The following is a 23488-nucleotide window of genomic DNA, read 5'->3' as shown; positions in this document are numbered from 1 at the left end:
AAATGCAAACTAATTATGGCCCATCTACCTTAAATTGAAGCATAATTCTTCAATTACAGCTAAGAGGTTGTGCAAATGGATTACTAATTGCTGTATATTAGGGGGTGGGTTTCACAGCAGTTGGTAGTTTGCTTTAGGCTAGTGCTGGGGAGCTTCACACAACATTATCTGTGATGATTAGTGGTTTTTGAGGCAGAAACAAGTGAGATTATTTTAAAGGCACTGATTGTTTTGAGGTATTTCATGAGCAAGTGATGGTGAGATTTTATAGCTAATTTTCCCCAGAACTCCTGATCTAGTGAGTATGAGATCTTGCTCAGTCTGTACTTATATGCAGATGATTGTTCTTAGCTCTTGTTTTAGCTACAGTGTATTACAGAGAGTCCTAAATTTGTCCCTGTTCTATGCTACTGGCTTACTGTAGGAAAAGGAAAAGACCCTGGCCTCTGGTTTCCTGTTCTCTTATGTCACTCCAGCCTGTAGTTCTGGCTTTGATAGCCAGACAGTGGAAGTCAGATAACAGAAAACATTCCTCTGCATGAAATATATGTAGAGCTTGCAGGCAAAGAAGGAGGTTATTCTTAACATCTTGCTTCCAGGTTTTGCTGCAGAACTTTTTCTTGTAAGTACAAAGAATTTCTTCTCAAGTGAAGTGCTTGGTGATACTTCTTTATTTTTAACTATAAGTGTGTGGGAATTCCACGTGCTCTGTGAAGAGTCTCTTCTGTTTAGCACTGAAGCTGTGGAAGAGTGCCGAGTATAGCACATAGCTACTTAGGGAATAAGTGTTCTTGCTGTGTTTTGTATAGCTTTCTGTTTCTGAGCTGGGCCAGGCTGTGAGACTCCATTTTGCATTTTGCTTTCTGGGTCTTCAAAGCTGTAATTGCCTGAAGCGAGACGTAGGGATTACATGATTAGCTCTGTGGCTCAGCAGATTTAGTTAAACTGAGAAATGTGTGCTAGCAGCTCTAATACTTAATATTCATATAATGGAAGAGTAACTCGTGACTCTAACAAGCTTCCAATGAGAGGGAAATCCATCCTTGTGTAAATGAAGTGTTAGCTTCAGTGCATGTTTTCTTTTAAAAACCAAAAATATGTTTTTTGGTGCTGTAGGTGGGAGGAAATAAAAAAACTAATACCCCACCAAAAAAAGCTAAATCCACAGGAGGGTTTTCCTAATCCTTTTGCTTTCTGTGTTCTTGGAAAAGCTGATCTGTGTGGGCTGTGAGGAATCTTCAGTGTGTTTTCCTCCATGGAAAATCAGCACCTGGCTGGTACGGTGAGGATAACAGCAAAGGTGTTTTCTTGTCTGTACACTGCTGACCGTTCCCATGCTCATAGGATTACGGAGCAGAAGATTAAGCTGGTGTCCTCAGTGCTGTTTTATGCAGGTTATTTTTGTATGTGGGAAGTGAAACGCTGAATTCCTGCCACATGGAGGGGCACACTCCTTGTATCACCTTTGCCACCAGGATTTCTAGGCTCCCTCAGATGGTGGAGTGACAAAGAGACTTTGTAATTATTTACTGCCCGTCTTGGCAAAAGCAGGGCAGGAGTGCTCTTATCCATTCACCCCTTGGCAGTAGAGGAAATCCAGTTGAGCTACGCTGGAGCCTCCTGGCTAAATGCTAAGTTCCCCATCCTTCAGCACAGATGCAGCATTAGCAACTGAAGATCTTAAAATAGTGCTTGGGTTGCTTTGTGCCTTGTGATAGTACGATTCTGAGACAAGGCTTAATCCTGCAAACATCCGCGCTCCACGGTGGTCTGCTGGTGCCTGCGGAGTGCTGCTGAGGAGGAGAGATGCTGGCTCCTTGAAGGAAATTTCCCAGCTTGCCATTTCTAGATGGGAGTTAATAATTCATGGGAAAAGGAGAGGAACACAGTGCTGCAGCTGTCCTTCATGTGTTCTTGTAGCACATACTAGGTAGGCTCTTTATGAAGGTAAGTGGTGGGAAATCCTACAAATAGCTGTGCTTGGGTCCCTCGTGCCTTACTGTTTGCTTTGCCGTGTAGGTGATACTTAGATGAGTAACACAGGAGGTACCTGAACGTGGCTTATCTCCTCCTTCTCCTCCCTTCCAGCTGTCTCTTTCCCTTCCCCCAGCCTGGCATGTGTGCATGTGGGTGTGTGTTTGCTCCATACAGGTGTATTTGTTTCATAATCTGCAAAAGCCTCCAAGCTGTTGGTGGTGGTGGATTTGGAGAGTGTACCCATAGCTTTAAGGATTCCTCCCTTTTCTGAAAATCCTGTGTCCTCTGTATCCTACAGACCCAATAACATGGAATTTACTTCTTCCGTTATCCTCAAATGAGCTATTATAAACCAAAGTAAGATGACTGTAAAGCTGTTTCTGATAACTTGCCTTGGAAATTGGTACGTAGTATTTTGAGGCATTTGCAGTGCAGTGGTATGGGATAGCCATTGTTCTCTGAGCTTGCTCCCTATCCAATTTCACAATGCCTTCTCTTTATCAACCTGCCCTCTTGGGCTTTAATCTTTGTAAACACCAGCGAGCATCCCTTTAAGAGGTGCAACCAACAGTGACCTGAATTGTACTCCTAGTTGCTTCTTCCCTAGGATATGCTGCTTGCTTTCCCTCTCTCCATTTTGTGTGAGAGCCAGTGCTGGGGAGGAGATAGCAGGGAAGGAGTAGCAGGGAGAGGAAAGCATGCTTTCTGCCACCTCTTCGCGCTTGTTTTCATCCACTGTGTGAACTGAACTTTCAGGCTTTGTGTGGAAATTTGGTGATTCTTCTCTATCAGTTGGCAGAATACTTTCAGAGCAGAAACCTTTCAGAGCAGAGTAATTAAGTCTTAAACAGTTACTTGCCTCTGTGGTGACCTATTTTGACCTTTTAAATATTGTAGAATAAATGAAGGATTTAAGGAGGTGCCCTGAAAAGTGGGTATATGTGTTAAGCACTTAATGCTGCAGGTCACCAAAAGCTAGGACACTTGTTGTGGTACATCACAAGATGAGTCTTTGTGTGTATTTTTTTCCCTATAGCGGTCCTCTGAAAATGGTGAGGATGTTTGAAAAACAAAACCAAACAAACTGGCAATCAGTTATAATATTGCAGGACATCCGTTTCTCCTTGTTTTTAATTTAAGGCATCTGCATCTTGAAACTGGAGCTAATTACCCTGCAGCACTTGTGCTTTGGGGAGTGTGCTGTAATGTCTGTGTGTGTGTGTACATGTTCATAGTACTTAGAGATATTTTTTTGAAGGAAAATAGGTCATCTTCTCTGAGAGGCATTGTTGAAGACCAGAATTATTAAGTCTCAAAATCTTCAGTGTGCTGCAATAGATGTGAAAGGATTAAAGTGGGGATTTGAGGGGTAGGTTTGCCAGCAGCATAACTGGCTTTTTAAAGTTCCTTTAATTCTCTGCCTCTGTCCCTTCAGATGTTTAATATTCTTAGGCAGTGCAGTTCGTAGCCAATTGGCTCATGCTCCGCCACAGGCAAGAGACATTTATATTCCAGGGCTGCCTTCACCTCCCCTTTGCTGCATTTCAGCCTTTCTGCTGAAATTATCCTCTACATGTTTCCGTGAAAAGCAGCATTACATCTTCAGCTGCAACTCCTGGGCAGCCTTTAATTCCAGCTGATGTGGTGAGTGAATGAGGCCCACGGCAAACAACACACGAGGAAAGGCTCTGCCTGGATAAATACGGTCACTGCCCCTTCTTGTTAAAGTGTGGCCATCTTCTGCATGTCTCAAGTGAGGATATCTCTCTGAAGTGGGAAAGCATTTCAGATCAGCTGAATATGTGGAGAGCCGGGATTTTTTTCACAGCTGAGGCTGGAAGCACGGAGTGACAGTGCTGCTAGCACTGCCTTCCTGGCCATGTCGGCTCTGCGGAGAGTTAACCGTAAACTCAAGAACGAAAGCGCTGTGGGATCCGGCGACTCTCTGTACCGTATGCTGTATTTGGTGAGCAAATCGACTTCTAGTCTAAGGAATTAGCAGCTAAACAAATTTTCGTGCTGTTTTAATTGTAAGGTTATAGATTTAAGGCTGAGCTGTTATGCATATACCCTGCAGAGGCGTTTTGTTATTGTGCAATGTCATTAACGGTTCTGCCAGTGCATGAGAGAGTGCAGTTTGCCTGAGTTTTGTTTGGGAAATCAGTATTGCTTCAAGTTTGCTGTGTGGTGCAAAGCAGAGATGTTGCATGCAGTTTGACAAGGCATTCTGTTTGATGCCTCTGCACCCGTGTCTTTCTATAAGGTGAGCACAAGAGGAGATTGCAGTCCACTTCCACAACTGTAGGGCAGGCAGCCAAACCTCCCATCTGTGGGCACTGTTAACGCGCACAGTGAGTAAAGGACTTCCCCCTCCTCAATCAGAAGGATGTGAGCTTAGTTCCTCTGCTGAGTCCCCTGCAGAGGAGGGGTTAATGCAGAGGCAAAACAAACCTCGCCTTGCAGCCCTGTTGTGCAAGAAGTCCAGTTCATGTCAAGGCTGCTGGATGGGACTGCTGGCAGGGCTGTGCCTAAAGTAATTGCACTAATTCTGGAGAAATCACTGTTCAGTAGCAGCTGGCAAACAGAGCTGGTGTAGGTAGACAAAGGGATCTGTTTCTGTTCCAGGCCTACTCTGTTCTTTCAATTTTCTCTAGGAAAATGGGGATGGAGGTGCTTCTGTTTGTACTGGTTGAGAGTTATAAGCAAACAGCTGTGTTCTGAACATCTCTAGGTCCAACATGCACCTGCTTTCTGTCTAGCAGTTGATTTTTAAGCATGAGGTAGAAATGACTGCGTTCTGGAATGGAATAGTTTGTTCAGTGAACAAGCAAGGGAGCAGGTTTGTGAAGATAAACATGCTTGAGACTTTCTGTCTGCCTGGAGAGTACAAGACGAATGGTGCTTGTGGGGAAATGAGCAAAAAATGCAAGGCATGAAAGTGGCAAGGCAGAAGTGAGAGCTGCTGCTGGCTGGAGCAGGCTCTGGGTGAAGTCAGTGAGCATTGTACAGAGCATGCACGCATGGAGACAAGGCTTCTACAAGTCTCTGGACTTCCTTTTTGGCCCATAGGTGTAAGTGCTCCCACTAGGTCAGAACCTGTGCCTGTATGACAGTTATCCAGTTCTCAGCCGCTTGTTAGTGTTCTGCTAGTGTTTCATAGTCTTAAGTGGATTTGCACTCTCTTTTTCTGGGTGACCCATCTTTCCCTGTAGCTTAATGCAAGTGAATGCACAGCACAGTGAGCTGTCTGCAGGCTGTCACACACAAACTGCTGAAAACACTTGGGAGTTTGATTTTTATACTGTATTCTGTATACTGTAACTATTTTTAGTTGCACACTTGACTCTTAAAATAAAATGCCACTGGGTGTGACTTCCTCAAATTATTTTTTCAAGAATTTCTGAGGAAAACCCAGCCTATTTTGGGTCTCTGCAGGCCTTCATTCACCACTGTTAACTATCAGTCCTTTGTCTCTTTGCAGCAAAGCAGGTAACTGGGCAGTTGTTTCTTTGCACTGCCACTGAATCTAGGCTTTAACTGACTGCACTTTTTTAGATTTGAAGCTGTTGAGATCAAGATCATGTGTATTGAAACGTATTGTTTAACCTAAAGGTTTGGGTTTGCTTTGTACTTATGGGTCTGGCAAGCACAGAGAGAAATAAATGGAATTACATTGACTGATAAGTCTGACACTCACTGACATGTTCTGTTACCAGAAGCTAACTTAGATTTGACTCACTAGTTTTTCTTTTTCTAACCATGCTTTTTCTTTCTGCCTGATCTGAGCTTAAATCTCATACCAAAGATGAGTATTTTCCCTGTGAGCACCCATGTCCAAGAGGCATTTTTGTATGGACGGTTGGCTACCATTACTTAATTGCTTACAGTTTTGTCCTGATGAAAATTATCCTTTGCGTAACAAGTATCTGTATTGAGATGCCTTGCAGTGGGACATTTAGGTGAGCATTTACAGCCATAAGACACCTTCCGGGAAAGCAGGTGTTTGATGATTGGGTGTTAGGAACAATTTCTCCTCAGCAAGAGCAGTGATGCAGTGGCACAGGCTGCCCAGGGAGGTGGTGCAGTCACCGTCCCTGAGGTGTTCAGGAGCCGTGTGGATGTGGCACTGAGGGATGTGGGCAGTGCGCGTGGGGGGGATGGGCTGGTGGTTGGACTGGGGGATCTTTGAGGTCTTTTCCAACCTCAATGATTCTAATTATTATTCTATGGAAGGATATCCCTTTCTTGCCACTAAAATTGTTAATATTCCTCTTGAGCTTCATGGCCTTCTAGTCTAGCAAGTGAATGGATAGGAAAACAGTGATGTGTGAGCAAGTGATGCAGCTTAACAAATGCAGAGAATGTTTTGCACTGAATCACCACAAAGGTGTGGGGTGGTTCAGGTAGCTCAGGCTCCTGATGCTGCTGTTGGTACTGGCTGGTGGGAGTGATCTCCCAGTGAGCAGGGCTCTGTCTCTGAACTGTGAGGCGGTGGTGTGCTTTTTTTTTTCTCTTTCTTCTTCTCTCCCCTTTCCCTGCATGTTTTCTGTTTGAACAGGATAATTTGGTGTAAGTTGTTTCAGCGTGGACTGGAGGGATATAGAGGTAATGCTGGGAAGTCTCTAAATCTGGTTTAAGATACCGTGGCAGGATTAAACACAGAAGGTTAGAGAGGTGTGATCAAGTAAAGAAGCTCCTTTCCCTCCCGAGCTCTCACTGGGTCTCGGGGATGGAAGGAGATAGGGTGTGCTGCTGTGCTGGCAATCCTAGAAGCCTGGGACTGTCGTCATTGACACCGGAGACTGTACCTGCTCCAAACTTTGCAGTGAAATGAAAGATGCAGGCAGGTGATCTAAGGAGAGGAGGTGAAGGGAGGATAATTCTCTTTATATAGAGACATAATTAAACATTAAAGAAACCAGTGATATGTAGCAGCTCTGAAAAACCTGATGCATAAGGAGGAAATATACCCTGCAAGTTGTGTTTTCAGACCCAGAACAAAAACTCAAGTTACTTTCCAGAAAGCTTTGAAGCCTGAGGCTTTGGTTACCCAGATGGCTCTCCCCTCCCCCCCCCATAAAACATCTCAAAGGGTTTCTATCGCCATGTTGTCTCTTTGGCTGTGTTGACACAGCCATTTACAGGTCCATTGCAAACTAGATCACGGAACTTGAAAAGGGCTTGGGTGTTTTGATGGCACTATAATTTTTAGTTCTCACTTCTCAGGCCCTTTTGTTTGTTTGTTTCAATCCTAAATGCTATACAAACCTATTAAAGTTCATGTTCCTTTGAAACCAGGAAGGTTGCCAGACAACACTTCACCTTACTTGAATTGTGCAACTCTTTTTCTTTTACCCTTAGACACTGAAAGAGGGTAGATAAATATATATATGAAATAATGTGTGTACTTCTAGACTTTGGTGACTGCAACTTCATAACTGCAGAGGTTCTCAACTCCTTTGTTCCTGCAACTCCTGCCTCAGTTATTACCACTGGCCTTTCCTCTTTCTTGTTTTTAAAGAGTACAGAGCAGGTCGCTGCTTTCTGTCGCAGTCTTCATGAAATGAACCCTTCTGACTCAAGTGCTCATCCTCAGGAATTCACAGGACCCCAGCTGGCCACCATGAGACAACTCACAGATGCAGATAAACTGCGAAAGGTCATCTGCGAACTTCTCGAAACAGAGCGCACCTATGTCAAAGTAGGGGATTTTGATATGTTTCAGTCTGCTAATGTTTCTCCTTCTGGAAAGCCTTGTTAGCCGCTTCTCTACTTCAAGTCCTATTTTGTGCATGTGTCTCTTCTTGGATTCTACAATCTGTCACTAAATAGTAATTTAATCAACTGTCTGAAGTAAGTCAGCATTCAAAATTGATATTCGGTAATATTGAAATGTCTTCACTTGACAGAAATGCAGAGGAACGGTGGTCTGTGAAATCTTGTATAGGTTTTCTTAGTAAATCTGTGTGTCTCCTCTTACACAATCATAGATTCAGTGAAATCTGATTCGTCTTATGTGTGGGGAGGAAAAATCCATACACGAGGAAAACTGTGATCTTAGCCACTTCAATAAATGTTCAGAGAGTTCAAGGAACCAACATGGGAATCTTTTTTTGAATTTTTAGGACCTAAACTGTCTAATGGAGAGATATCTGAAGCCTCTACAGAAAGAAACGTTCCTCACACCAGATGAGGTATGTTAACTAGTGCTTATCTTTTAGTTCGATAGCTTACATACATGCCCCACTCCACACCCCTAAATTTGCTTGTTTCAGTGAGCTCTGATAGAAATTTTGAATTCCATTTCTTTTAAAATAGCTCATTGAGCAGAGTGTAAAGGTACAATAATGGATAGTTTGTGTTTTTTATCTTAAACATCACTCTGATTATACGACTGGACTGAAAATTGCTGAAGTTCTAGAAGACTTGATTTAGTTGTGAAGTGACCTTAACTGTGGTATTTTCAGCATGTTGCTTTTTTACCTCTTTTCAGCTGGATGTTCTCTTCGGGAATCTGACTGAAATGGTAGCATTTCAGGTAGAGTTCCTGAAAACTCTTGAAGATGGAGTAAGGCTGGTTCCAGACCTGGAAAAGCTTGAAAAAGTTGAGCAATTTAAGGTAAACTCATTATCTATTATTTGGAGGAAGTTTTTCACTCAGAGGGTGGTGAGGCACTGGAACAGGTTGCCCAAGGAGGCTGTGGATGCCCCATCCCTGGAGGCATTCAAGGCCAGGCTGGATGTGGCTCTGGGCAGCCTGGTCTGCTGGTTGGCGACCCTGCACACAGCAGGGGGTTGGAACTGGATGATCACTGTGGTCCTTTTGAACCCAGGCCATTCTATGATTCTATCTACATTCAGAGTAGGCTCACAATTTAATGTTATAATAAATGATAAACTATAATCTAGGAAGTTGTCCTCTAACACTCTTTATTGTATTTGTTTTACTTGCTGTCACTCTTTTTGTGAAAACCAGCATCTACTTATGCTTGAGATTGGTTGCTAGTACTGAGGTTGTTGGAAGACCATCCTGCTATTACTTTGCTTTGTGTTACATTTAGCTGTACAGAGCACTAGAAGTATGTAACACCATGTGTTTAGAGATACTATTCTTGTTCTTCTGTCAGATTTCTTGTCTCAAGCTGTAAAGAAAAACTAGAAATGGAATATTACATAAGATTTTTGTTCTGACAAGTCTAATATAGCAGTTCAGAAGCCCACTGGGGCTATGGAACAGAATATAAATTGAGTTCTGCAGTTAGGCTTTTTGAGCATAGCAGAACTATACAGCAACTGCTTCCAAGTATCGACACTTGTGCATGAAAGTTAGAAGTGTAAACTAGAGACATATATATTTCATTAAAAAAAGAAAAAAAAAAAAAAAGTAAAATGAAGAAATAGTTTTGTGTCTTCTGTAGTACGTGATGTATTAGATTTCTGGCAAGCAGCTCAAACAGTTTTGTCTTTGGGGAACTTTTTCATGCTTAGACAGCTCACCTTGGTAGAGGACAGAATGTTGTGATGAATAATAATAAATCCATTGGGATAGCACTTTGACCAACTTACAGACGTGGAAAAACTGCTGAAAACAGTTGTCTTTGTGTGTGTTTCTGTGCTTCTTGCTGTCAGGTATTCATTAAAAATCAGCATCAATCATAAATGCTGCTATCCTAACTTTGGCTTTGTAGAAAATGTGCCTTTAATGGAGAATGCAAATGCACAGGCTTTCCCACTAAAAAAAAAAAAGTTTGACTCTTTTTAGGTAGAGGAGAGAAATTAGGAAGAGTCTTTCTGGAAGAGTCTTTCTCATGGAGAGAATTCTGTTCTGAGTGAGATTATTTCTACCTTTCTACATAAAATGTGCATCAGATTTATTTTTCAGCTCTGTCCTATGGGCGTAGTCTAAAAGCAGTTGCAAAATGGGATGTCTGGACTTGGTTTCAGTTCTGCAGTTTGCTTCCTTCTGCTGACTGTAGGCAAACTGCCTATGTTGTCTCGTCTCCTTTCACCATGCTGTTGTTCCTTGGTGGGTGGTGGAGCAAAGGCTTGACTGTGACATAAACATCTGTATTATATTTGAACCATAACACAAACTAATTTTCAGCAGAGTAGGGACCTTGCTTTTTTTTTTGTGCAGAGGGATACCAGTCCTGCTTGCAGTTCCCTAATGACTGGTCCATTGTGAATTTGGACACACCCAGTCCCTCCTATGGTGTCTGGCCACAAGAACATCTTCAGCTCAAGCATTTAAATATATCTCTGGAGCTGTGAAGCTAGTTCCTCTTTAGTCAGTGGTGTCTGCAGATCAGCCTGACTGGGAACACAGCTAATGATGTTAACCATGTAGCCTGTATCCAGGCTGGATTCTGGCACCAAAGCTGGTCCTATTTTCTGTTACATGGTGTGAAAACCCTGTGAAAAATGCAGTATCTGTCATCTGACAGCTAAATGAAAACCCTCCATCCCACTCCTGCGTTTTGTTTCTTCCTCTGTGCTTCTACCCCATTGTAGGGTCAGGGAGGAAAACCCCATTTTCACTCCTCCCATCAATCTGGCAAGACATCTCTGCATTGTTGCTCTGACCTTTCTCTGCTGATGAAGGCTCCCAGTTGGGAACCACAATTGATACTTAAGGCAGTGTTTAGAACAGCAGTGCTTTCACACAATTCTCTGTGAAAGTCCCCTATCTTCTTGCTAGCTTGACTTTAGGTGGCTTTCCAGGAGGGAAAATAACTAACTGGTCTTCACATGCTTTTCTTTTTTAATCCTAGAAAGTGCTGTTTTCCTTGGGTGGATCCTTCCTTTACTACGCCGACCGTTTCAAGCTGTACAGTGCCTTCTGTGCCAGCCACACGAAAGTCCCAAAAGTGCTGGTGAAAGGTAGGAGCTGTGTGTTGGACAGACAGACCAGAGAGAGATATGTGCCAATGATGCACTGGTCTGGGCTGTCACAGATGTCTGTGTGGGGGATGAAATGTGGCTACTGCACACCAGACCACTCAAAGATTTGTGATGGAGAGTTGGGGACACGTGTGTATGGTTGCTCTCTGTGAGTTCTTACAGTGGTAGGGGAGTCAGCCTGTCTGGCTTGACAGGCTTACAGAGAACTCTGCCGTAGATGTTTGTGGACCACCACTGATGTGATCATACCCAAGTAGCTCATTACAAGAGGCAGTTAACCTCACATGCAGTTTTTCCTCCACTTCTCCAACACATCAAATTCCCCCTCAGTCGTACAGGGAGTAAAAAGTCTCCCATCACTGGGCAATGTGGCTTGCACTAATGGATCACTGTGTACTTTGGAACCGGAACTGGTGATGACCTCTGGTTCCTTTTAGAGTGTGTGCAGTGAATCCATGCTCATGACAATTCCATTAAAGCTCCAGCAAATGTGGTTGAATGCTGACAGCTGCTAGGAAAAGATCAGCCTGTGAGACTGTTTTATGGAAGCTGTCTAAATATTTAAACTTAGCTGTGCTTTCTCTACCCTCTCTTCCTCCTCTTGTTTTTGATCCCATTTGCCTGAGAGGTTTCCATGTATAAATTCCTACTAGAGTTTAACTTCCTGAAGTGGAGATAAATGAACTGTGGTCTGGCATACAGTTGATCGTGGGCCTCCTTGACTTGGAGGGATGTTTTTGTCCCATGAAAGTGTTAATCTCTTAGAGTTAGCAGTGCTTCATGCAATTAATTTCTGGCTGAGATGTTAAATAAATAGATGGCTCCAGTTGTGGGAGCAATGCCATTAAATGGGATGTTCTTTATTTTAAAGAACATCTGGATGTCTGTCAATACAAAGCTCATGTGGACTGTTTGATTTGTTTCTGTTTGCAGGTTTCTTTTTTCATTTCTTCTTGTAAACTCTCATTTGCCATGCTGCAAAGAATAGTTGGCAGCTCAGTGGAATGCATGAATAAATGATTTGTTGCTGGTCACATTCTTGCTTTCTTTTGCAATCTGCTTGACCTTAATGCTAAGAGCAAACAGTACATAGTTCTGGTTGTTCTGTTTTGTTGTTTTTTCATTACTGACTATATTTATGAATGAAAAATGGTTGTGTTTGAATTATGACACAGACAGAACTTCAAATTTGATTCCAGAGGTAAATCTCTTAAAAAAAACCCAGGAGTGTATTTCAAGTGTGAAGTAGTGTCCTCAGCTGAGGTGCAGGTGGCTTCTGGATTTGAAACTGACATTGTTTATTGAAATCAGGCGACTGTCTGAGGGAGGAAGGAAAAAATAAAACCAAACTACAGTCAACCAACCAACAAAACACCCAACATTAGCAGGGAATCGCAGCTCTCATAAAAGCATTTGTGGGGATTATTTCTGCACTAAATGACTTGTATGTCTAAAAATTTCTTTATCTATTCTTATCTAAAAAAACTTTATCTATGCTTTGCTCTCTGTTTTTATGCTCTAGTAAAAGAAGGAACAGTTAAATGGTATTTCTATTTCTATACATTTGGTAGCAATAAGGTAGAAAAGATGATAGCAATCAGGTACCCAGTCTGCTTGCACTCTCAAAATGTGGTGTATGAATTTACTGCTTCCTGCCTCTGTATTGGTTTTTGATTTATTTATTATTGTATTTTATTGTCTATTTATGCAACTTGAGATATAATGATGTGAGAAAATAACCATACTTGCTAATACTGTGGGCTTGACTGTCAGACCAGATGATTGCTGTGATTTCTTACAGATTTCTGATTTGAGCCTGTTTGTAAAGGAAACAATTGATTAAAAGGGTTTATGCTGCTCTCAAATAGTGGCAGGGCCAGAAATGAGGTGTATAGTGAAATCACACTGGGTACAGTGTACTCAGTCTTGGTACAGTGGGTATTACTTCATATTAACTCATAAATAGCTTATCTGTGGCAAAGTGACAATAGCACAAAACCTGAAATGCATAATCCCAGTAACACTGATCATCTGATAAACCTGCAGTTCCTTGCAAAATGTCTACAGATAAATGAATTCAATGCTCAAAAAGTCACTTTCTTGGGACAGCTGTTATGATTTTTGATTTATGCAATTGCTTCATTTTAATCTTTTAGCCAAGACAGACACTGCTTTCAAGGCATTTCTGGATGCTCAGAATCCCAGACGGCAGCACTCTTCCACGCTGGAGTCTTACCTCATCAAACCCATCCAGAGGATACTGAAATACCCTCTCCTGCTGAAGGAGCTCTTTGCTCTGACTGATGTAGACAGTGAAGAACATTATCACCTTGATGGTATGGAGTTAACCTACATTCCTCTTCTCTTTTTAACTTCTGGTCCGGAGCCCTTCTCCTGCCCTTCCTTTCAAAGGTTTAAAAATATTTTTCATCTCCTTCCCATTTTCTCTCTCTTCTATAGTGGCCATAAAAACAATGAACAAAGTTGCCAGCCATATTAATGAAATGCAAAAAATCCACGAAGAATATGGGGCAGTGTTTGACCAACTCATAGCAGAACAAACAGGAGAGAAAAAAGAGGTAACAAACAATATGTAAAGAAAATAAATAGGCTGTTCTTTTGGTGCCTGTGGCGTGAATGTTAAATTTTACCAAATAGCTGCCTTTCCTTCTGTGTCATTGAAGTAGTTCCTGTGCAAAGAGGTAAATCCCAATCCAATTAAAAAACTGTTTCTCTGTATACAGCTCAGTGAGTAGAACCAATGTAAAGAAGTGCATTCATTCACTTTGAAGGTTGTGTTTGGTTCAGAATCCCAGTTCAACTTTTTAATGTCCATATTTTGGCTCTTCTCTCTCAACACAATGTCATCCCACCAGTCTGAGTAGATGGATGTCCTGAGGCAAGCTTATATTTATCTCTTCAATCACTTCACAGAGATCAAAATGAGTTCCAGTGTGCGAGAAACTACTATTTCTGATTCAGAAAGTGTGCTAGTGGACTTGATATATGAGAGTCCCGGACTTCAGTCCAGATCTTGCTGACCTGAAGGTTGAATGTGCTCAGTCTTGGGTGCAGTAGGCTGTGGAAGATGTGTTGAAGTTTCAAACTGAGACTTGGATAGCTTGTTTACTGAGTAGAATGTAGGCCTGAGGTCCAACAGTGCCATGAAGGAGAGTAGTGTGAAGTAATGGGCAAGGTCAGGAGAGACTTGAGGAAAAGGTGGAGGCATGCTGAAGCTGAGTGCTGAAGAGCCAGTGTGAGTGTGGTATGGATGAATGCAAGAGAGACATGACCATACGAAGTAATGGTAGTAGGGTTTTGCCAACCACTGAGATGAAGATCAAGCTTAAGAGCTGCTGTGAAAATACAGGATACAGGTGGTGTGGGATTGAACGGTCCTGGGAAAGTTTTAGGTGAGCAAATTACATAACAGCAGAGTGGGAGAGAGCAGAGAAGACCAGGTGCCCTTGGCAAAGATGTGGTGATCCTGGCAAAGAGGAGTTGGGAGAATGGGTCAGGACAGCTGTGGCTTGGTGTTAATTTAGGAGAAGAGACAACAAACGTATCTTAGTGTTGCTCTTGTCATCAGGGAGAGCTCAGGTTGTTTCGCTCATGTTATCTGTGATATCCTTCTCTGGGTGAAGTTTGGCTTTTGCAAAAGGATAGCCCCTAGACCGGAGGTTGCTCTTGGATTATTGCTTTGGGAGAAGTCAAAGAAAAAGATCTGGTTGCTGCAGTGGCATTAGTATGCGTATCCCAGCAGTCATTAAGAACTCCATTATTAGTCCATTTCCATCAGTATGATTTTCAAAGTGAACCTTTGGGGGAAATCACAAGCCATGGCAAATCTGGGGAGAAAGTTGCTGCAATTGCTTACTCTGGTGCTATCTTTGAACTTTACCCCAAACTGCATGAGTGTGAGTGTGTGAGGGAGTATGCCTAAATGTTCAAACGAAATATCACAAAGCTGGTAAGAGGAAGGATGGCAAAGGAGCAGACAAAAACACAAGGGAAAGTGTTTATGTTTTTCTCATTTTTGCCAGTCCTGGCTGCCTGTAAAATTCTGAGAGCCAGGCTGAGTCTGGTTTCTTATATATGCCCTCCAATTAAAGATTTACACACATCTACTGCCATCTGTCAGTCTGTTTGCACACACTTGCAGTCATCTGGTTAAATAACTTATTCCAAAAATGTACTTGTGTTTTGTTTGTTTGTTTTAGAATTAAGTCCAGGAAAGTTTTCTTAAACTGAAATTCAAGAAAGAAAACTTTGGACTGAAATACACTGTTTCTTTGTGCATGTGTTTGTGGTTGACAGGTTGCAGACCTTTCCATGGGGGATTTGCTCTTGCATAACACAGTGATATGGCTTAATCCTCCTGCTTCACTAGGGAAATGGAAGAAGGAACCTGAGCTGGCAGCATTTGGTTTGTATCCTAGTAGTTTTATTTCAGATGTGTGAGAAACTGTATCATGTTCCTTGCCAGATATTTGTTGAAGGTAATTGAGCATTGTCTTCTGTAACACTGGCTGGATCTTAAAACTGTACTGGTCAAATTCTGTTCTGTGTTCATCTAAATTTGGTAAAAAAAAAAATAATTGGAGGTGATTGCTGTAATAGTGCAAGAGATTTTTAAACCCATATTCCAGGCTATATGTTGAGAACTATGCAGAAAGATATTTGCTTCTGAAGAGATATATTTTGGTAGTCTGATATACGCTAACTGCTTCACATCCTGTTGGATAGGGCTAAGGCCTGATGAGGCTTTGCCTTTCTTCTTCATGCCTCCTGCCAAAAATGTTTTGAGCATCTAAACTTCAGAGAGTACTTAAAGCTAAGCCAGAACTCCCAGAGAGTTGCTTCAGAGTAGTCTGTCTTTCTCCCAAGTACTGTTTCTTGGGTGGCCAGATGAGGAATTGATGCTGTTGGCATAGATTTCAAGGTCTTTCCACTGCACTGAAGCATGATACATTGCAAAGTTATATTGGCAAATCATCTACTTGTTACTTTCAAGGTTAAGTCAAGCTCAGCATTACTTGTTAGGCTTTGTTTGTTCCTAGACTTCTTCATAAGCGATAGGTTTTTATGTTGCTGTTTTCAGAAAGCTATGCAGGTTAGAAAGCCACTGGTTTTGATTTTATTTTTGTTTTATACCAAACAGCTTATGAATGGAGAATCTTTCATCTTTGCTCTGAAGAGCATATAAAAATTGACTGCACTGCTGTAAGCTGGGAAACCTTGAAGCTGAGTAGCCTCGTGAAAGCTGCTGGGAATGTGCAGCGACTTTAAGTACTCCCAACAGCTTTAAACTGATGGAATAAAATGTCCAAAATTAAGTGTCCATGTAGTAATGGTGTGCTAAAAGCTGTTGAGCTTGGGCTTTTTGCTAGGATGACTCATGCCTCCTTGACTCAGTTAAGGGCTGTCTGAAGAGCTGAAATGTCTGTGTGCTTGGGCATGTAGGAAACCTTTTCCCAACCTTATTTACTACATGGCTTTTGTTTTTTTTAACTTTCTTCTCCAGTGTTCAAAACTGCTGTGGTCCTTGTGTACAAGGATGGTTCCAAACAGAAGAAGAAACTTGTAAGTTGTGTGGACCATTTCTGTGCCGCTGTGTACATTTGTAGTGGTTCACTAATCCAGATTTGCTTTCCATAAAGCTGTGCTGCCTGTGTGTGCTTTTGCATATCTGATCTTTGTTTACCACCATGCAAACGAGGATTTGAGGAATTCTGAGTGGCTTCCTATTCAGCCTGAAGCCAATGTTTTGCAAATGTTTGTTTAATTTATCCTTTACTGTCTGCTGGGCTCTTCATGTTGCTTACCACATCCACTCTATGCTGTGGAGTGGACTTTCATGGAACAAGGTACCACCTTGAGTGAGTCTCTTGTGTTTGGCTCTTCAGTCAGTGTATACAAATCAAATGTGAGAGCTGTCGACTTTCTTAGTGAAACACAATGCCTTTGCTTCAGTCCTGGCTGTTAGTTTTAAATGCCACTGAGCAAGTGCTAGCTGCTCTTGGCAAATAAGGTGTGCCAGCACTATGTATCACCAGATCCTTCGGGAGTCAGAATTTAAAGCTATGCTTCACAGTGAACACATGACTTAATGCAATGGGGAATATATTTTCCCATATACAGCATAAACCAAAAGTGTGATTTGAAATGCTAATCTTTTAAGTTGACTGGACACAGAATGACTTTGGAGTGACTAAAGCAAGATCAGTGCGCATTCATGAGCGTATGTGCAATGGGAAGTGTAGGATTAGTCTTAAATGATTCTTGAAGGAATTGACAAGAGTTCATTGGTCTAATGGTTGCTTTGGTCCAGAACTTAACAAGATTTTCATAGATAGGCACTTCAATGTTGCTAGTTACTGAGATGATGTAGAGAAAAAGGAACTGCAACAATTCTTTAGCTGGGCATTTTCAGTGCATAGCAATGACAACTGTCATTGAGATCTGAATATCCCTATTTCTTAATGGTGTTTTGAAATTCTCCCAGGGAGGATCACATAGAGCTTCAATTTATGAAGACTGGGATCCATTCCGCTTTCGTCACATGATACCTTTGGAAGCACTGCAGGTTCGAGCATTGGCAAGTGCAGGTAATGTTCTAGCTGCAGAAATTTGGTAATCCTTTCAACCTTTGTTTTGGGAACGTTCATTGACTAACTGATGTTTGTCCTTAGTGCATGTGTGTGCAGCTCTGGGGACCTGACAATGGAATCCACAATCAACAGCAGTAACAACCCTGGAGAGAAACAAAGGGGCAAAAGCTCCAATTCTGTATTTTCACTTTGTCAGTTTTTTTTTTTTCCTGAAGGCAGTCAAGGTTTTAGAAAACCTGAACAAAGTTGCTCCTGGCTCTGGCTCATTTTGTTCCTCTTCTAGAGACTTGAAGGAAATCTTGCAGCTATGAAACAACAGAGCTAGTGAATTCTTTTTGTTGTGACAGATGACAAATGGCAGTGAAGGTCGTTATTTAAGACTGAGATTTTTTTAATATATTCTCCCGGTACATAAGCAAAAGTGGAAGGAACATGTAGCTTAGCTGTCTGCAGAAGTTACACCTGTAAGATATGGCAATACTGGAATATATGGAGTACCTGAAAAGCCTTTTTTTTTTTCTGTTACTCTTATAGTACTGAGTGAGTGCATATGAAGCTTTACTAGATTTTGGCCAATTTATGTGTTGTTTCATTAGCCACTTGCCCACTACTGCTTTTCATCCATGAGTTAATATTATTTTCAACACATGATTTGTTGTCCCACGCAACCTTTAACAATTTTTCAGGGTTACAGAATAAATATTCTAGCTAAGGTTAAGCATGAGAGCCTGTTTTATGAAGTGCTGTTTGCTTTTGCTTTAGATGCAGAGACCAATTCTGTATGTGAGATTGTCCACGTTAAATCTGAGTCTGAAGGCAGGCCAGAAAGAACGTTTCACCTTTGCTGTAGGTAAGTGTATTTCCAAATCTTCCAATGGCAGCTGCATCCATGGATCCCAGTTTGCCTGTATCATTCATCTAAGACAGTCTGGGAGCTGTCTGGGGGGAAAATTAGGGAGAGCATGTTAGAACCTTTATGAAACTCTACCTAAGATAAAGGCATATATTTGATCAAACTCACAGGAATGTCCTTTTTACACTTTTCCTTTCACAAATTTACATCCAATTAAACTTCTGGATCTTTGTGCCAGGTAGCTGCTAACATGTCTTGTTCAGCTGGTACCAACAACTGGTGCCAGCAACTTCCAACTGTTGTCCTTAGGGCATTGGTCATTCCTTAGATGAATTTTGTCTGTCTTTTTTGTGGTGGTTGCCCTGCTGTGTTTTAGACTTCAAATGAGAACTTGCAAACTTGCCAGGGTCCAACAGAGGTGATATCAAGCCAGGTCCCACTATTAGGCAGTACAGATCTGCAGGACTTCTTGGTGTGTGATTACAGGCTACAAATTGAGATTTAATTAGTCACCACAGGTCAGCTTGATGTTTATCAGACAAAGCAAAGTGTGTGGTTGGTTTTAGAGAAAAAGCAGTGCATGGCAACAGGATTTGTTAATAAACAGCGTGTTTGTTTTCTTTGATATCTATTGCAATAACTATAGATTTGGCTTTGCCTTGAAAATGCTATTTTAAATGGAGTCTTCCTGGGAGTAAATGTATGCCAGTCAGTGTGCGGTTTTAAGTTACAGTACTGGTCATTAATTATCTCATTTACAGTGAGCTTTTGGCAGTTTGCAAGAGGTAACTCTGCCTCTTGTATTCTCTCTTTTTCAGTTCACCAGAACACAGGAAGGACTTTCTGAAGGCAGTGCATTCGATTCTGCGGGATAAGCACAGAAGGCAGCTTCTCAAAACCGAAAGTTTGCCCTCATCCCAGCAATATGTTCCTTTTGGTGGAAAAAGATTGTGTGCTCTAAAAGGTGCAAGGCCAGCCATGAACAGGGCAGGTACTGTAGGGCTACAGACTTTCAAGATCCCAGTAACCCCAGCACCATTGTAGGATGTGGTGGTGTCTGATACTTGCACATTACCATTTGCATTCTCTCTTGTGTATGGAAAAACAAGCAAACAAACAAAAAAACCCTGCTGTTTTTTCCATGCTTCACCTCTTCCAGAGCCTTAAATTGCCTCTATTTACCTTGCTTTGCGCTTGAGGCTCAGCTTCAGAGCAGTCCTCCTGGCATGGAAGGGAGAAAAGGGATTCCTGTTGATACCAATTGGCTGTGCACTTTAATCTAGAAATGGGTCTCAACTGAAGAAAGCAGAAACCCACTGCATATTTTTTTAAACAGAAGCATGTACAGAATTTTTGAGCTAACCCAAGCACTTTTAAAGTAAAAATGCACAAGAAAGATCTGCGTGGTTTGAAGAGACAGCTTGTTATGCCCTCCATTTTAGCCTTTTCAGCCTTATGGCTAAAGGCACATGCTTCTATTTCTCATACTTTGAGAGGCATCCACTTGATATTCTTATTGTAATGGTCTGTCCTAAACCGTGGATTTTCCTTTTCAGTTGACTTCAGGCAAAACCAGTGAGAAAATCCCAGGGAAAAGCAGGTTTTCATTTTCAGAACACTAAATGATGGAGGGATGAAACACTTGCTTCCAACTGAAAAATACACAGCACCGCTGCGTGTTTTGTTCTGGTCTGTTTGTTTTGTTTTTTTTTTTTCTTTTTCTGCTCATTAGATCCAGCAGTGTAGACAATCAGGCTTTCTGTTCCTCTTCTGTAATGGGCAGGCCAGACCAATAGCAATTTTAGCAGCATGGCTTCTCACTTGAAGTGATGTTAGCCATCTGCTTCGCAGACGCTTAAAATCATAAGCAAGAAGATTCGAGAGAAGGCCAGATTGCAATGGTCTTAACAGTGCTCCTACAGTCAGCCTGTGGGGCTGATGTGTAGATGCCAGGCCTTATTTTATTTTGGCTTGTCAGTGCATTTGCATGATGAATTCTGCTGAGATGAAAATCTTTTGAAGTCCAGATCTTTCACTATAGTTAAAATCTGCAACAGCTTAGCTGTTATCCTTTGTGCATGTTTTGAGGCTCAGGGATATTAAAATGTAGCCCATGCTCCCCAGGCTGCTAGAGTTTAATGAATATGTTCTGCAAGCGCGAAGATGCTGTTGGGTGAAGAAGGACAAACTGTAACCTCACAGTTCACCTGCTTGCAGCGGAACTGAGTGTATGCACGTAAAGTACTGGGATGCTGCAAGTCCTCCAGCTGTAGGATTCATCCCCTGCTTTTTTGTCTCACAGGCCTCTTAGGATGATGTTCCTACAGAAGATGTGAATTTGCTAATTGGGCCTTTTGCAAAATCTAATAGTCCAGCTGATGCTGAGTAAGGAACTTCTGAAAGGGTTGGTTCCGCCCCCCCCCCCTCCCCTTTCCCTAGCAGGGAGAAAGTGGAGAAAAGGCTAGCACAGCTTGGATAGAAAACGTGACATAGGTAAAGCAACAATTCCAGCACCTTCAGTACTGAGGTAGCTGTTTGGAAACCTGTAATGTTGCTCTAACCCGAGACAAAGCAATTTCCTGTATTGAGGTGTAAGGCTAGCTGGGTTTTGCTGTGTACTGATGGCAGGGTGCTTCTTGCAAGAAGCTGAGCTGAACAGATGCACTTTGTGCTGGCTGGCTGCCTACCACTTAGGAGGAACAGTAATTGTGGGCCATTATTCCAGCCATGGATCTGAGTAGCAGAAAACCCTTTTTCAGCTGGAGAGAGACTTGTGCCGAGGAGCTGAGTGAAGCCCACAGGGAGGATGCGGAATGCCTAGGTCATTCTTGGGAGTCTGCCTGGTTTGTGCCTAGCGGTGTTACGTAAAGGGCCCTTGGAAGACTAACTTTCTAGAGAGAATTGTACAGTGTGTAAAAAGCCTCTGGGGTTTTATCTTTGTGTGTGTGCAGTGTCAGCCCCAAGCAAGTCTCTTGGGAGGAGGAGGAGGCGGCTGGCCCGAAACAGGTTTACCATTGACTCAGATGCCGTCTTCACAAGCAGCCCCGAAAAAGAGCCCCAGCAGCCCACGCATGGTGGGGACACTGACCGCTGGGTAGAGGAACAGTTTGACCTTGCTCAGTATGAGGAGCAGGAGGACATCAAGGAAACGGACATCCTCAGCGATGACGATGAGTACTGTGAGGCCATGAGGGGTGCCGTAGCCGACCGAGACCTTCGGGAGCGGCTGCAGGCAGCCTCCATCACGTGCCGCGGAGACCGCTCGCGCCCGGCCATGGACACGCACGCCTCCAGGATGACCCAGCTGAAGAAGCAGGCGGCCTTGAGCGGCATCAACGGTGACGTGGAGGGCCACGGCGAGGAGGTCATCTGGGTCAGGCGTGAAGACTTTGTCCCGAGCAGGAAACTGAACACGGAGCTCTAAACCGGTCCCCTTCCCTGCCCAGATGCGTAGGTCCCCCCATCCTGCCCGCTCTCCCTCCCGCTCTCGGTGCACCGCCGAGAACCAGTCCCCATAGATTGCACACTTGCACACACCATTATGGCAGCTGAATTGGTCTGAAGCCATGCGGCCACACTTTAGGCAACTGTAAAACGCTCAAAATCTTGGAACGGAATAACCTTAAGGTCCTGTCTTACGTTACCAAGGGCTTTCACACTATTTTATTTATTCTAACATAATCAGGGGCTGAAATTAAGTATGGGGAAAATATAATCACTGGAAAACAAATTACTCTGGATGTCTTAACCTACGTACAGCAAACTAGCTTATACAATAGCACAACGAACAAAGGGTTTTATAGCCGTAAAATGTCAACCGTAGGTTCATCTCCTGAATGAGGAAACTGCCTTTTTAACATGTACAGTTGCAGTATTCTTATTACTTTTCCCTCTTTAAATGTAAGAGAATATACATGTATTTTAGGAATGTGTGAGGAAAGGTTTGGGATTTATGTTGTGTTAAGTCCTCTTGGTCTGTGGCTGGTCTAATTTAATGTCAATGTTGGAAGCTCTAGTTTTGCATAATGTTGTAAAGATGCCAAACTCTCTTAAGAGATCCAAATTTAACACTTGAAGACATATTTTTTTGTATTTTACCTGAGATGCAGGGGCACAAAGGGATAAGAATTTTACAGTGTTAGCTTAGCTCCATGTCTAGGATACAAGGCTAGATTTTTGCAGAGGGTTAGGAATGGTGGGTTTTATATTCAAATATGAACTGGAAACTCTTATTTAGATATAACTTTCTTCAAGAAAAGGATTATTGTATATGTTTGAGGCTGGAGTTTAGTTAGATAATAAAAAGAATAAAATGACATTACTGAATTATAGCGGAGCAAACTGATCCGTGGTGCAACCTCGCTGCCGATGGGGCAGCAGCACTGTGGATTCATTTGGTCTGCTTTCTCTGACACAGTTTGGGCTTAGGGGACAGGGAATTCATGGCCAAAAAAACTGACCTCATCCATTCTCCTACTTTGGGTGAAACTAGTGTATTTCAATTCCTTTTTGAAAGCTTTTCCACCGCAACAGAGTATGAGCAAGTTCTAAACCTCTTCAACATTTTAAATCTTTTATTTAAGCATCTGAAACAGGGTAAAATGTGACTAAAATGGTTTTTAAGTAGACTTCCAAATGCAAAACACAAATAGCACTTTTTTTTTTTTTTTTTAAGAATTTATATAGCTTTTCCCATTTCAGTTTCACCTATGAGGAAAAAAAAAAAAAAAAAGAAGATTATATGAAGTTTTCTTTTTTTTTGGTATCTGTTGGTGTTTGACACATCAGTAGGTACTTTGAAAACCTGAAATTTTATAATAACTTTAGGATTATATTTTATAAAATCCACTCTGACTATATTTTAAAACATAACGAAAATTATTCTCCCCAAAATCCATCACTGTCTTTGTGTCCCACTTAGCATATCCCCCTCTCCTCCACCCCTTTCTGGTTTCTGGTGCACTATACTTGTTCTTATGAAAGCTTTCTCTCTTAACCTTTTGCTATCTTCTCATTTTGTTTCGTAAAAGCTTTAGAAAGGTTTCTATACCCTTTGTATGATCACATCATTGTTTTATATCATCTACCCATCAGTTGTGTCCCAGCATACTAGAAAAGCAGAGGTTTTAGCTGTCCTATGTTGTAC

General features: G+C 42.1%; 1 protein-coding gene across 14 annotated transcripts in view; it reads left to right on the top strand.

Annotated features, from left to right (window-relative positions):
* Nucleotides 1-23013, top strand: part of TIAM1 (TIAM Rac1 associated GEF 1) — a 172192-nt gene extending 149179 nt beyond the window's left edge. For 11 of the 14 annotated variants that reach the window (XM_048934118.1, XM_048934121.1, XM_048934120.1 and 8 more), the window contains 12 exons: nucleotides 7499-7678; nucleotides 8103-8171; nucleotides 8471-8596; nucleotides 10749-10857; nucleotides 13035-13214; nucleotides 13339-13457; nucleotides 15196-15304; nucleotides 16403-16461; nucleotides 17384-17486; nucleotides 18252-18339; nucleotides 19161-19333; nucleotides 21294-23013. In XM_048934118.1, the coding sequence (XP_048790075.1) occupies nucleotides 7499-7678; nucleotides 8103-8171; nucleotides 8471-8596; nucleotides 10749-10857; nucleotides 13035-13214; nucleotides 13339-13457; nucleotides 15196-15304; nucleotides 16403-16461; nucleotides 17384-17486; nucleotides 18252-18339; nucleotides 19161-19333; nucleotides 21294-21766 (1788 nt within the window). In that variant the 3' untranslated portion in view covers nucleotides 21767-23013. Of the gene's footprint in view, nucleotides 1-1957; nucleotides 3944-7498; nucleotides 7679-8102; nucleotides 8172-8470; nucleotides 8597-10748; nucleotides 10858-13034; nucleotides 13215-13338; nucleotides 13458-15195; nucleotides 15305-16402; nucleotides 16462-17383; nucleotides 17487-18251; nucleotides 18340-19160; nucleotides 19334-21293 lie in introns of those variants that run through there. The other 3 variants (XM_048934130.1, XM_048934129.1, XM_048934128.1) reach the window with 3 other exon arrangements.
* Nucleotides 23014-23488: the final 475 nt, after the last annotated feature.

Source organism: Lagopus muta, chromosome 1 (genome assembly GCF_023343835.1).
Source record: "Lagopus muta isolate bLagMut1 chromosome 1, bLagMut1 primary, whole genome shotgun sequence".
NCBI classification, from domain to species: Eukaryota; Metazoa; Chordata; class Aves; order Galliformes; family Phasianidae; genus Lagopus; species Lagopus muta.
Note: the sequence above shows the minus strand (reverse complement) of the source record. Positions and strands in the feature narration are given on the sequence as shown.